Source organism: Mercurialis annua, linkage group LG2 (assembly GCF_937616625.2).
Source record: "Mercurialis annua linkage group LG2, ddMerAnnu1.2, whole genome shotgun sequence".
NCBI lineage: Eukaryota > Viridiplantae > Streptophyta > Magnoliopsida > Malpighiales > Euphorbiaceae > Mercurialis > Mercurialis annua.
Genome location: NC_065571.1, coordinates 46,370,798 through 46,385,595, shown reverse-complemented (window position 1 = coordinate 46,385,595; position 14,798 = coordinate 46,370,798). Strand labels below are relative to the sequence as shown.

The 14,798-nt window shown below is 34.9% G+C and overlaps 1 protein-coding gene across 1 annotated transcript; it reads right to left on the bottom strand.

The window, feature by feature from the left end:
- Positions 1 to 368: 368 nt before the first annotated feature.
- On the bottom strand, positions 369 to 4,717 carry LOC126669382 (11-beta-hydroxysteroid dehydrogenase B). Its single transcript, XM_050362835.2, has 6 exons — positions 4,194 to 4,717; positions 2,205 to 2,397; positions 1,875 to 1,960; positions 1,630 to 1,761; positions 1,058 to 1,222; positions 369 to 822 (listed from the first exon to the last, which is right to left on the bottom strand). Exons 1-6 carry the CDS (start codon positions 4,374 to 4,376, stop codon positions 523 to 525), a joined length of 1,059 nt encoding a protein of 352 aa, XP_050218792.1. The 5' UTR covers positions 4,377 to 4,717; the 3' UTR covers positions 369 to 522.
- Between the last annotated feature and the right edge of the window lie 10,081 nt (positions 4,718 to 14,798).

Sequence of the window (14,798 nt, the reverse complement as noted above, 5' to 3'; positions counted from 1 at the left end):
TAGCCTATATACTTTAACGAATTTTTAGTTTTGATTTCTCTGCTATTTTTTGTTAATTGTTCATCCCCGGCCGAACTTTTTAATTCTATGTTAGTACTTGTGTTACAGAATGTATTACAAATTGGCAAAGAGTAGTAACGTCCATAGAAAAAGCTCTCTAAAAACAGAGAAAAGACCATCTCAAAACAGAGGGAAATGCTTCTTTGTCTGTATTTTGTTAGGTGGTTTTTAAATACCATAAGTTAACAAAAATAATTTTTGGTCATTTTCATTTTTAGTTTCCTTATTTATTTTCTTTATATAATTCTTTTCCTTCTTTTTTTAAACCAAATTGTGTAACAAAACATAATTACAAGAATGAATTAGGAAATCATAAAATAAGCCCCATTTATTCACCAAATTTCACAATAATTCAAATGTAACGCTAAAAACACAAACTCATGCAAGAAAAAAATTGTATATGAACAAGACCTTAAGAAAGGTTCCAAATATGGCACAACTGCCTTAGACTATAAACCTCTTCTATTCCAGTTTTTGCATTTGCATGGGACTTGCTGGGGATTTGGTTGTAGGACTTGTAAGAAGTTTCCTTGGTGGGCTACCTTCTATTGTCGGTCTTCCGGTTCCGACGAGTGAAGTTCGTCTTGCACTATGCCTGGCTAGCAGCAGCCGAAATGTCCAATTGAGAACATTTGGTGCAAACTGCCTGTAGAGGAGGAATATATCATACCAACTTGGAAACTTCACATACTGATCTCCTCGGCATGCTCCCGATACTATTAACTTTGCATATTCTTCCACCGAACTACCACTAGCTTGCACCTAAATAACAAAAGTAGTATTATAGTTATAGATGATGTTGCTCATTTACGCATATCAAGTTGAGATATATGGATCCTAAACAATAAAACTAGTACTATGATTATTGATGCTGTTGTTCATTTACATATGTCGGCTCCAGATATATGGTTCCTAAATAAAACTAGTACTATAATTATTGATTCTTTTGCTCGTCAAGTTGAGAAATATGTATGTGATTAATAAAGCATAGGCTTACCTCTCTTTCTTCTATCCATTGCATCTCTGCACCCTCCTCTAGCCTAAACATTCCTCTACTCATCTCGCTACCAATCCAACCATGAGTTGCTATAGTTATTCCAACATCACCATTCATTTCATATCGTAGCGCCTCATAGAAGTTCACGACAGCTGCTTTCGCAGCCTAGCAAAGTAAAAGGAATTAGAAATGAATGTCGCACGAAATCAGTGTCAGCGCAGAGGAAAAATAAAGTCCGCCATCAGCCATAATCATAAGATAGTGATACACTTGGTCAAGTAGTTAGGATTCAAAACTTTCAACAAACGCTTGACAAAACAAAATTGTGCTTGTTAAAATCAGTTATTAGTTTAATGGTTGAATACCTGCCTTGTAAAGCAGTTCACAATTTCCTTTCAAGAATTCCTAAGGTACCAAACAAAATAAATGCTATGTAGTTTACTGATCTGATTATAAAACTCAAGTGGGATAAAGTTGAACAAACTCGAACCTTAACCTATCAAAACTTGTACTCTCTTTGTTCAACTTAAAAAATCCCCACAAAAAAATTACATCTAAAGAAACATACTCACAGCATATAAGCTCATTCTTGGCAGAGGTAACCAGTTCTCAACCGCTGCATTGATAATGATTCGCCCGTTTGTCCGATGAAGGTAAGGAAGAGCAGCAAATGTTGGATACACGTTTCCCCAAAAATTTATGTCCTGCGAAACAGCAATTGGTTATACGATATTGAAGGCTTAATAAATGTCAAACCAAGCACACACCAGGTAGTCTATTTCAATTATCATTCGTGAGACCTATAAGCCTTAATTACCATCAAATGCGGAAACACAGCCGTATCTGTAACCTCTTCAACATAGAACGTATGACCCAAGGTTGCCGTGTTGACCAGATGATCCACTGTGCAATAAAATGACAGTAATAGAATGTGCAGATCCATTAGTCTCGATTTAGATTATGAGAAGACATGGAAACCAAAGTATTATAGAAACATTTTGATTGCATGATTTAGCTTATTCCCAATTCACCACATAAAGGAGAACAATTATTTTCTCCATGATATCTCTGTACATGATCTTGCAAATAAACATTTGTATATCTTTTTTGTATATAGATTCACTGAAAATGGTACAAGAACACATACCGCGTCCAAAGAAGTTTATAGTCTCATTAACAAATTTTCTACAATCATCTTCCTTGACAACATCTGCAGCCATAAAAATCACATTCTTTGCACCCATATGGCTAGCTTTCTCACTGATCCCTCGGAGTCTGAGTTCTCTTCGCGCAATCAATACAAGGTTTGCTTTTCTTTTTGCATATTCATATGCAATTTGCTGAAATCACAGTAACAAATTCCATGAGATTCTATAAAAGCAATGCAAGGATTCCAGCTTGCAACACCAGTTGCATCAAAATATTAATCATGCATATGGATAAAATTGAACTCTAAGTTTTGAAATATTACTAGCTTTTTGGTAAAATAAATTAATCCGTAAATTCGAATAATGCTACTAATGTTCAATTTTCATGAGGATCACAGATAGTTGCTACATGTTAAAGCAAGATGTGATACAAGATAAAGATTTTCTGGTCATAGTAGTGTAATTTGCATCCCAACTCAATACCTTTACCTAGCTCGGACGATTGAGAGCTCTTAAATTAATTTTATTGTAATTTGTTGCAATCAATTTATCTTTTAAATTTCACCATGAAGGAATTTTAATAGTTCAAGAACAACACCAGATTGAGTCGACATACAGTTGAGAAAGAGCAGATAAGAGTTGCACTAAACTGGAAAATCTATATTGTAAAAGTAAAGCTTGGTTAGCTACTGCACAGAAATGGAATGAAGAATGCGAGGAACTTATAAGCATCACAGCTTGTTATGCAATCCAAGGCAGTAGTGTTTCATAAACACTGCCGAAAATAGTAAACAAATTTAAAATAAAACACAGTTCTCGAGCTGTTATTGTTTTTACACTTTGAGTACACAGTGATTTCAACTTCCAGCAGCCTTCTATGTTCCCACTTAGTGATCTCACACTAACTGTTTATTTTCAAGATATGAAGCTCGCAACGTGCACAAAAGGGTTTCGATAAAGAAGAATAACTGGATGAGCTTATGGCATCTGCGTACATAGCTAGAGCGCAAAGGAGATAGAGGGCAGATTTTATACTGATCCCGTTTCTTAAAGAGACTCAGACTAATTTGTTATCCATTGGAGAAATTAGAAGATAGCCAAGAACTTCCATATCAGTTATTAGGACAGGGTCAAGTTCTAACTACTTTACCTGGCCAAGTCCTGAAATGGATACGGCCGAAGAGTCAGCTGTGGCCACGACTAGTCATTCAGATAAAGGCCTTGACAAAAATGTCTAATAGAACTATAAGGGTCATCTGAAAAGTAAAGAATGAATGTAAATGCAATGCCCTGCTCCCTCGTCTCTATATAAAAAATCATATTTCACAAGATAATGTTATTCACTCTTAAAACACTACATATAAATGACTTTCTTTTTCTAAAATAATGCCTCTATCCGGATAATATACAGTATTACGGTATAGATAAAGGACTCAATTGTCATAGCTGATTGACAGTACAACATTATATGAAAGGCCACTCATATGTATAATTTGAACCAGATCATTAGTACTCAAGGACTTTGTTGATTAACCTTTTCTTTTCAATGCATTTTCCTCCATTATTTCTTGGAATCAATCCTAGAAAACCACCTCCACGCATATTTTGGAAAAATAGCTGCTAATTTTCTAGGAAAGTTTCAAAGCATATGTATTTCATTCACTATATGCCTAACCCAAATACCAAGTTTTGCTATGATTTTAGGCCAACAAACTAAACAATCCTAATCATATATTGACAAAATTAAGAAAAATAATAGAACGTTTCCATGTTTTGTAAAGGGCCTAATACATTTGGTTTAAAAAATGAAATTGCAGTGCATTTTTGCATACAAGATCACAAAGTTGAAAAATTACTCTGAATATGCAGTTATCAAACTAAAATACAAGATACCATTTAACACATTTATAACCACACAACAACAAATTACAAGTAAAATGAACATAATTGTAATAATGGAATAAAAGTAAATGAATAGACAAACTAACCTCTCCAATGCCAGAAGAAGCTCCAGTGATAATAACAACTTTATCTTCCATATCTTCACTGTAATAAGATCTGTAAAGCCACTCACACGTATTTATAAAAAACAAAGCTGGCCATGAACAGGCCAACATCACCAAGCTTGCCGGAGGCACCACCCAATTCATCACAGTATTAAACAAATCCATCCTCAAACCAATCTGATTTCACTAGCAAGAACGTCTTGGGTGGTGAGCTTAGTAAATCAAAGCTTAAATGAGAGCTCTATAGATATGGTTTTTCTTTCGGGTTCTTGACACATAGTGCAGTAGATGATGATGAAGAACATGGTTACACGTGTAGTTTTAGAAGAGTGGGGAGGATGACGACTGGAAGAGTTGTTTGGAAGTTCTTGCATGATAAATAGAGCTTTATTAGAGGAGAAATTAATATTAATAAAGAAGATGCCACCATGTTTGTTTTTGGTAAGACACCTGTGTGCTTGAGATCATCAATTTTCTGAGTTGGATAAGCATTTACAGCCATCTTCCTGGTACGTACATGTTCCCTTTCTTCATCCTAAAATGACCTTACAATTCAATGCGTAAAATGGCTGATAAGCGGAGAAAAAGAAATTACACGCGCAAAATGAACAAAGGATCAATTGGCCCTAAGTTGGTACATAATATTAAAAGAAGGTTTATTATTATCAAATAGCACGACTGTTTTTTTCGATTTAAGACCAACCTTTAATACATCTCAACTAATATCACAACTTTTCATTGTATGTCATATATTAGTATAAATGCTTAAAATGACGTTGTTTTGATCGTCCGTACGATCAAAAACAACATCATTTTAACAAAAAAACAAAGCGTAAAATATATACCGGGTTATAGAATGAAAAATTTGAAAAGGTTAAACTAATGAATGAGATGTTTTAAAGATTGCGCTTAAATCGAAAAAAACGCTAAAGATAGTGCTATTTGGTAAGATTAACTCTTAAAAAAATTAATAGTAAATATATCTGATAAAACATTGCCAATGTTTGACAAACCACCTCAAAAACACTCTTCGGACCAAACGAAAGAGTGTTGGTAAATTTTCGTACATATATAAAAATTCTGACTAAACAAAGGGCGAGTGTTGGTAAATTTTCGCAAGTATAGGAAAATCTACACAAATAATAAAAGACAGTGAAGTCCGGTTATTAGTTTCACAAGAGACATAGATTTTAAATTCCAAATCAATTCAATTTCAAGTTGTTTAGCGGACAAAAAGTAAATTTGATTAAGTTAAAAGAATTCAAAACAATTGTAAATTAAAACTAAGAAATATTTGGATAATGTCCTTATTCTATTCGGGTCATTAAATATGACTATTTTACCGGTTTTATAATTTGGGTTGTTCAAAAGTACCAAGTCCTGCTCTCTCGAGTCATTTAACTTTTAATTAGTCTAATCAGTTGAATTAACCGACAAGTAACTCACTCTTACATCATTACTAATCAAATTAATCAATTAACTTGTAAGTCTCATCAGTTTAATTTACCAACAAGCGAGGTTCCTTCCTTCAAGCTCGCGAGCATGAGACTCTATAGGTAGAGATGCTCCTTATGTTTCTTCCTTATGAAGGTGCGCATCTGTAGGAATTAAATCTTGCGATGTCGAGCTACTGAAAACTCCCTATATCGCTTCGTTTGACAGTTAATTAATGCTCGATGCTTCACTAACCCCTGGAATGTTCCAATTAAACCTGAAACTCTTCGATATTGCACAATATAAACAATAATGAGACATAAAATGCTCCAAAATAAACGACAATTGCACAAATAACAGCAGGAAACACATAAAAAATATGAGTATTTATACTCATATTAAACATCCTCACACTTAATTCTTTTTTTTGGTACAAGCGAAAGAGGCAAAGCCTAAAACAACTAGGAAACTATATTCCTATCATAAGAAATGCCATATAAATCATGCAAGATCCAAGGCTTAAGACTAGAAGGCAGGCTGTCATGATAAATACAGCCAAAAAGATAGTCGTCACTAATCGAAGCAAGATGGTCCGCTGCGAAATTCGCTTCCCTGTAAATGTGGCTCAACTTAACTTCTCGGCTCCTATTAATCAACTCCCGAATAGCATTGACAATGTTTGAGAACTCTGCTACATCTGCTCCATTTAAGATCTTCTCCACTGCCATTTTACTATCCACCTCAAGAATTATCTTATGCAAACCCATCTTCCAAGCTAACTGAAGCCCAAGATACATACCATAAAATTCAGCAAGAAGCACCGATCCCTTGCCCAAAGTAGCTGAAAAACCAGCAGTCCATCTCCCCAATTCATTTCTGAGGACCCCTCCTGCTTTCGCTATGCCAGTAACAGATGAAAAAGCTCCATCAGTGTTTAATTTGGTCCACTACATAGGGGGGAAACTCCAACCAATTTGAACATTCCGCCTTTCAACACAAGAGCCCACGATACTGTGACGGTGAACTCTAGCCCGAGAAACATAATCAGCATGATGAGCAATATCTGAAACTGCTTGACTAACCGACGATTTCTGATTACCAATCACATAATTATTCCTCCAATTCCAAATCTTCCATAAAGCTATACCAAAGATACAACTCCAATCTGCTTTGTTGCTAAAATTCTCTTTCCCTGACAGGTTACAAACTAACCAATCTTTAAAATCCAAAGAGAGGAACTTGTTCCTAACAGAAACATCAATAAGCCGAGCCCAAACTTGTTTGGCATAAAGGCAACCTCTAAAAATATGCTCTATATCTTCCTCTAACGCATAGCAGCGGGTACATGACTTATCAATCGACATATGACGACGAACACGTTCCATATTACTCATAAGCTTCTCGTGGAAAATAAGCCAAAGCAAATGGCGAATACGATCTGGCTCTGGCCAACTCCAAACTATATTCCAAACGCTACTTTTGTCATTCCACTTAGACATCTCCAAAGAATTATAGGCAGAATGAGTTGAAAACTGACCTGAAGAAGAGTGGCTCCAGAATTTCAAGTCCTCTCCATAATTCTGATTTGGAGGAATAAAGTTGGCTATCTTGATAATCCACCCATGAGGCAGCAGATAAGAGAACTTCTCCCACCACCAATTTCTATTGACATCGACGTAAGCATTAACCGTTAAGTCAATGTACGAATTGGGAACTTCACCGTTTGCAACACTGTAAAGGATAGTATTATTACCGAGCAACGGATCCAACCAAAAGCGAATTTTAGAACCGTTACCGAGACCCCATCTCACTCCTTCACACACTTTTGGCCAAATTTTATTCAAAGCCTTCCAAAGATGAGATGCACCTGAAATTTTATTAAGGCTAGAGGAATTATCAACATCAAAATTATACTTCGCTCTCAGGACCTCAACCCAAAACTTACCCTTACTTGTCAAAATCTGCCATCCAAGCTTCATTAACAGCGCATGATTCATAGACGTCAAGTTTTTGAACCCTAGACCTCCATACTTTTTCGGCTTGCAGACGTTAGACCAATGGACCAAGTTCACCTTTCGCCCTTCCTCTGAACTGCCCCAGAGAAACTTTCTACAAAGGAGTTCGATATCGTCACAGTCACCTTTTGGAAGAGCCAAAGATTGCATGGAATAGAGAGGGATTGCTGCCAACACTGATTTTGCTAATGTAGCTCTACCCGCCATAGCCAGAGACTTTACTTTCCAGTTTGATAACCTCAATTTAATCTGCTGCATCATACCTCTAGTATGTTTTTTTGTTAATCTGCCATGTAATAAAGGAATGCCCAGATAATTCCCCAAATCCATCGTGGAATCAAACCCTAGCTTGGCAGCAATGTCGTTTCCTAGACGAGTAGGAACATTTATAGAAAATAACACTTTCGTTTTCTCGCTATTGATCCGTTGACCTGAGGCTTCACAAAACGAATTTAGTACCTGATTTACCACTCCCGCTTGCTCCATAGATGCCTCATAAAAGAGAAGTAAATCGTCTGCAAAAAATAAATACGACAAGGGAGGACACTTGCGGCTCATTTTCAGCGGCTTCCATTTGCGGTTGTCACACTCATGTGATATGAGATGGACGAGTCTTTCAATACACAGAACAAAGAGATAAGGATATAGCGGGTTACCTTGCCGTAACCCACACGATGGATGAAAAGACTCCAAAGGGCTTCCATTCCAAAGAATACTCATGGATGGCGTAGACACACAATTCATAATTACATTCAAAAGGTAAACCGGAATACCTGCCTCGGTAAGAGTATCTCTAAGGAAATTCCACGATATTTTATCATACGCTTTCTCCAAATCTATTTTAATGGCCATAACACCTTTGCACCCTTTCTTTTTCCTCATGGAATGTAACGCCTCTTGCGCCAAAATAGTATTATCAGTGATGTGACGCCCCACTACAAAACTAGTTTGAGCCGGACTAAAAATATGAGGCATGATAACTTTGAGTCTATTAGCAATAAGTTTAGTAATGATTTTATAAGAAACATTACATAAACTAATTAGTCTAAAAGACTTGATAGAATCCGGATTGGCACACTTCGGGATTAAAGTGATCAAAGTACGATTCACCATCTCGGGAATTTGATCACCATTAAAAATGCCTTTCACAAAGGTACATACACTATCACCCACCACATCCCATTGGCTCTGATAAAACATCGTATGTAATCCATCAACACCCGGGGCCTTTAACGGACTCATATCCCAAAGAGCTTTTCTAATCTCCTCAGAATGCACAGTTTTCTCCAAATCCTCTAAAAGCTTCTGATCAATAATCGGGAACTTGCCATTAATAGGAAAAGGTCTTTCTGGAGTACTGCTCTTGGTATACAGCTTAGAAAAATACACGGTTGTCATTTGCTTCAAAACACACTGATCCTCAATAACCTCACCATCAGAGTTGATAAGAAAAGAAATTCTATTCCATCTCTGTCTCTCACTCACCTTCTCATGAAAAAATCTCGTATTACGATCGCCATCCACCACCCAGTCATTCCTTGATTTCTGGTTATTATAAAACCAAAAGAAGAATAAATTCAGTATGGAAAAAAAATTAATAACCGAATATATTATATTTACTTTTACAAAAACTCTTAACTAATTTAATATTAATTATATATAAAAAATTAATATAATTATAATAAATTTACTAATATGTACATTGACGAGTTACGTTACGAGCCACGTGCATAGCACGTAATGCGAAACTAGTATGCTAAAAATATGAATAATTTTAAAATTAAATTTAGTTTATTAAAATTTAAAGTTATAGAATTTTGTAAATGCGATGGTTATAAAATTTTAAGAGTTTCTATTTATGTTTATAAGTTATATAATATTAAGAGTTTTTAAATATTATTAATATTTATAGATTATGAAAATAAATGCATTAAATAATTGTTTTTAACTTTTCATATTTTTAAAAATAAATTTTGTATAACATCTAACTTTTTATAGTTTTCAATTAATTACAACTTTTTTGTCATGAAATACATAAATATATATATAAATCCATGCACATCCTTAATCATAAACAAACATGGGTTTTTTTTATAGTTTCTTATATCTATTCATACTTGATATTATCTCATGCAACTGTTTTCCGCAATACAAGAGTTTTTAATTATAATGAAGTACGCTTGGAGTAAGTATCGTCTATCATTTTGATATTGTTTATTTATGTGTATGGTTGTTGTATTTTAATTTGTTTTGGTGACATGTGGCCTAACTTGCTAAAAAATTCAAAGAAATAAGGATTGAATGCCATTGAAATATTTCGGTAAAAAAAATGCCATTGAAATATATATGTTTTAGACATGAACCATACAATTGTAATTAATATTATTTCAATGATAATGTTGATCTTATGAGATTCATCAAAACAATTCAACATAAAAGATTTTATGTTTTGCATTGAATTGATTTAAGGTTGACAATTTATTTTCCATCAAATGTGTTTTTTATTCATTTATATGACGTGTGTCTTATTTTTTTATTATATTTAAAAAAAACCAGTACGTTAATAAAAAAATTGATTATGAATTTTAAATGTTTAATTATAATATTATTATTTATATGTTATGAAATATGAAATGTTATTTAAATTAAATAAAAGTGATTAAAATTTAATCTTATTAAATATTTTATAGTTTTGGTTATGAAATTTAATGAATTTTAGTTATAAAGTTTCTTAAATTTTATGAGTAGTTCTAATTTATGTTTAAAAGATATGAAATATGACAAATTTTTATTAGTGTATTAAATATAGGGTTAATTACATATAAAATCATCACCTTTACACGAAATTGCAAAAATAACACGACCTTTAAAACGTTGCAATTCAGGGCACCACCTTTTATTTCTTTTCAAAAATAACACGGGCACATTTTTAGTGTCATTTTTGCTGACGTGGCGTGACACGTGAGACTCTCATCGGCTGTCCAAGTCAGCAAAATTTTATCAAAAAACGTGCTCATTTTGTTTTTGAAAAGAAATGAAAGGTGATGCCCTGAATTGACACGTTTTAAAGGTCGTGTTATTTTTGAAAATTCGTGTAAAGGTGGTGATTTTATATGTAATTAACCCTTAAATATATGAAATTTGAAGATTTTTTATTATATTTAAAACTTATGAAATTTATCATATTCACAAATTATATATGATATAGAGAATATTTTTTAAAATTATTAAAATCACCCGCGCAACGCGCGGGCATCGACCTAGTTGTTCATAGATCTTGAACGTCTCGCCATATGTATCTTCCAATTCAACCAATCTCAGACAACGTTGCGCCGGCGTTTGAAAGGCCCTCTCTATTTAGTTAACAGCTTACCTTTGGACATGAGGGCACTCGAAAAGAGTTAATCGTGACACACTTACGATACTGTGGTTCTCCGACGGTAATGGTCCTTCATCGCCAACCTTATCAAAGAGTCTTAACTTCCACCCTGCCCATTGTTTTTATTTGTTCTTCTGTGGGCTGCCAAGAGGTGGAGGTTTTATAGATGCACTCTTGATTGTATGCTTACATGCGCTTAAGGGTAGGAAACTCCTTTTTTGGAGCAGAGTTCTCTTGATCTTCCTTCTTACTCTAAGTAACTTGCATACATGTTCCATCAACAATCGGGTTTCATATGCTCTTCTTCATGTCAAACTCCATGCTATCACTCCCTTTCTGGAGTGTAAGCTCTCCTCGTGTTCATGAATGATCGACAAAGAATTACTTGGCATTTGCTATTGACTTCATAGTTGAAGACAACAAAATTTACCGGGAAACATAATGTGTCGACCTTCATTAAAACATCCTCTATAACTCCATGCAACTTTTTGTGAGAACGGTCAGCTAGATACAACTTCATTGAGGTATGCTTCATATGATGTTCTTCGAAATGTTGTCTAAATAAGGATATTGACGTCAAATTTATGCTCACACCTATATTGCAAAGACAATTCACAGATTGCAACCCTCCAACTGTACAAGGGATAATGAAACTCCCTAGGTTTTTGAGGTGTTTTGGTAGCTTGCTCAAAATGACTGAACAATAGTTCTCTGCCCAATTCCACTTGCCCATGATGATTTCCTTTAAGAACTTGGTATGATATGACATCTCTCTCAATGCATCTACCAAACTGATATGGATCTGAACCTTCTTGGAGACTTTTAAAAATTATGCAAATTTTTGTAGCGTCTTGCATCTTCTTCCTTAGAGGCGGGAAAGACACTTTTTGAATAGAAGGTGGTGCTGGAACATATTGATAGGAGTAGAAATACTCATATTCCTTTGTTGTTGTTCATGTTGATTTTGCACATTTATGTATATCTTTGGAACATAAACACCTTATTATTATGCTTGACCTATTTCAGGGTCGCATGAGCAACATTGAAGAGTTTTGGGCTTAATTGGAGCATTTTGGAGGTTACTGAAGAAAACAAGCATTGAGAGCACACTTTGTGACTTACAATCCTAACCGCGTTGTATTTGTGAAACTTTTGGGATTCTTAGAGGAGTCTAATGGATTTATGGTCTTCTGTTGAGTAAAAACCCAACTCGTAATACTCGGTAAATACGAGATCGATCCCACGGAGAGTGTGCTAGGAGCAATTGATGAGAATGAAATTTGGTTACGATTCAATTCGTCTAGCAACAATACGAATGGTTGAATTTCACGTTAAATAACTTGCAAACAACTAATACTTAAACACGCTACTTAACTAAAACAATTAATCAACAATCAACTAATTAACACGCGATTTAAACAAAAGGGTAAAGCGTTTAGAGGTTGCTAGTCATGCCAAAGTCATATCTAAGTAGTTTGGGTTAAGGTGATGGGAACTAAGGTCGGGTCAAGCTATTCTACGGAACCAATTCCGCTCTCTCGAGCCGGAAGTGGAAGAGTCGAAACTTGATTAACAATTCCGAAATCTAATCCACTCTCGTGCTCATAGATTTCGAGAGAGTTAATAAAGCCAACTAATCAAGCAAACTCCACAACCAAGATAGCCCTAGATCATGCTAATGCATCTAGGTCTAAAGCATGTACTCCCCTAGGTATAATCTAATTAGTTAACTCTCGTCCTCCTAATTAAACCACATAGCAAAGAATAAGAGGCCAACCTATTCTAAGCATTAAGCTCAAGAAGCACAACAACCAACATCACCCAAAAACCCTCACCCTAATCACCTATCTAATCAATCATGGCAATCATAACAACCCCCAAACAAGGGGTTTAGCTACTAATCATCATCATGGCATTACTAATTAAGCAATAGTAAAGATTAGGCATAGAGTAAAGAATAAATACCTTGGAGTGATAAATGAACTTTAAACACATGAATAAGATAATGAAGCTTGAATTAAAAGACCAATACTTGTATTTAATAAGTTTCCCAATAAAGCAAAATCTGGAAATTAAATGAAGAACACCAAGAACTATGAAGATTCTATTTAAAAATAGAGAGCAAAAGGAAAGAATTGATTGATTCCAAATTGTTGTCTACAAAAGTGAATTATTCTTAACATAAAATATAAAGTGTCTTATATAGTCTGGATAAAAAGGGAAATAAAAACACCCTAGTACAAGAGATGTTGGGCTAAAAAGGGAAGTGGGCCACTTAAAGCTCTTTCTTCAAACAAATTTCGTCTTCAGCTTTTTTCCCATGTCTTGGCCGAGAAGCTCATTTAAGTTGAGCTTCTCGACCGAGAAGCTCCTTTGATGACCCTTCGTGCAAAATGGTCCTTCATGTCTTGGTCGAGAAGCACCATGTCTTGGTCGAGACATGTGTTAAATTACACATGTTTCTTTTGCTTCTCAGCTTCTCTTTCGCTCATGAACTTCTCTTCCAAGACATGCTTTAAAAACTTGATTTCTCTTTAACTCTTTGCTTTAGCTTCCGACTTTGATATTTCTTTAATTCTTCACTCTTTTTAGCCCAAATAGTTCCACAAACACTCCAAATCACCTGAAACGCCAACACACATAATAAGGAATCGAAACACCTAAAAACACATGTCAAAACGCAATAAAGCGATGCGAAAACTATCTAAATACTAGGAGTATTCTACTCCTATCAAACCTCCTCACACTAAACCCTTGCTTGTCCTCAAGCAAGAAATGAATCTTACTACTAACACAATCAACAACCTTGGCAATTATGAACAAATGTCAACAACGAATTCCCAATCAATGAAGTTACAAATGCAATCGTCTAATATCATCAACCAAAAGCGATGCAAACAAATGATGAATGCAATTATAATGACATATCCCGATGACAATGAGACTACTAATGATATGGCATTATGTCAAACAATCTCGAGCTTACCATCATCTACGGGAAATGCAACACATTGGTTAATCAAAATTAGCAAATCATGGCACTATGTTCATAAGCATCAAGTAAGGGCATCATTCCTCACAAGGGATCACTCTAACACTCAAGTGTTTCGGGTGCGAAAGTAAAGCTCAATACATATGCAAATTCACCATAGGCTTGCTCTTAGTCCCGGACTCCACTACTTAGTTCGGTAATCAACAACTATCATATGGACTTGTTAAGGGTTGTAACTTGGCTAAGGGTTAGGGGTAGGTAAAAATGGATAAATATGGCTACAACTTGACTTGAAAACTTACTTATAAAACACTACTAACTTTCGATCTAGCTCGAAATTTTTCCGCACTTGTGAACTTGTCATTTTTGATTGCCTTTGTTTATTTTCTTTGTTTTCTTTTTCATGCTTTTCTTATTCTCTTTTCTTTTCTTTTCTTTTCTTGGCATCTAAGTTTGTTTTCTCTTTTTCTTTCTTTTAAGCACTTGTTCACATTTTCTTTCTTTTTCATCAAGCTAGCATCAAATTTTTCAATTTTTAAGTTAATCAAGTCAAATTGGGGTGTTTTTAGAGGTAAAATGTTGAAGGGATACAATGTGTGAAAGTGTGGTGAAACCAATAAACAATTTGGCTAAGGCTCAAAGGGTGTAATCTAAAGGTAAAGGGTAGGCTTTTAAGTGGTTTTAAGAAAATGGGGTAATCCTAATGCCATACTCATCTAGTTATCGACACTCAACCATATAGTCTCGAACGGACACCGAGCAAGTTC

Excerpts from the sequence above, each read along its gene's own strand:
- LOC126669382 (XM_050362835.2), bottom strand. The coding sequence starts at position 4,376 with ATGGATTTGTTTAATACTGTGATGAATTGGGTGGTGCCTCCGGCAAGC. Across the intron at positions 1,762-1,874 it reads CTGTGTTTCCGCATTTGATG|GACATAAATTTTTGGGGAAA; the intron begins GTAATTAAGGCT and ends GCTGTTTCGCAG. Across the intron at positions 823-1,057 it reads AATGGATAGAAGAAAGAGAG|GTGCAAGCTAGTGGTAGTTC; the intron begins GTAAGCCTATGC and ends TTTGTTATTTAG.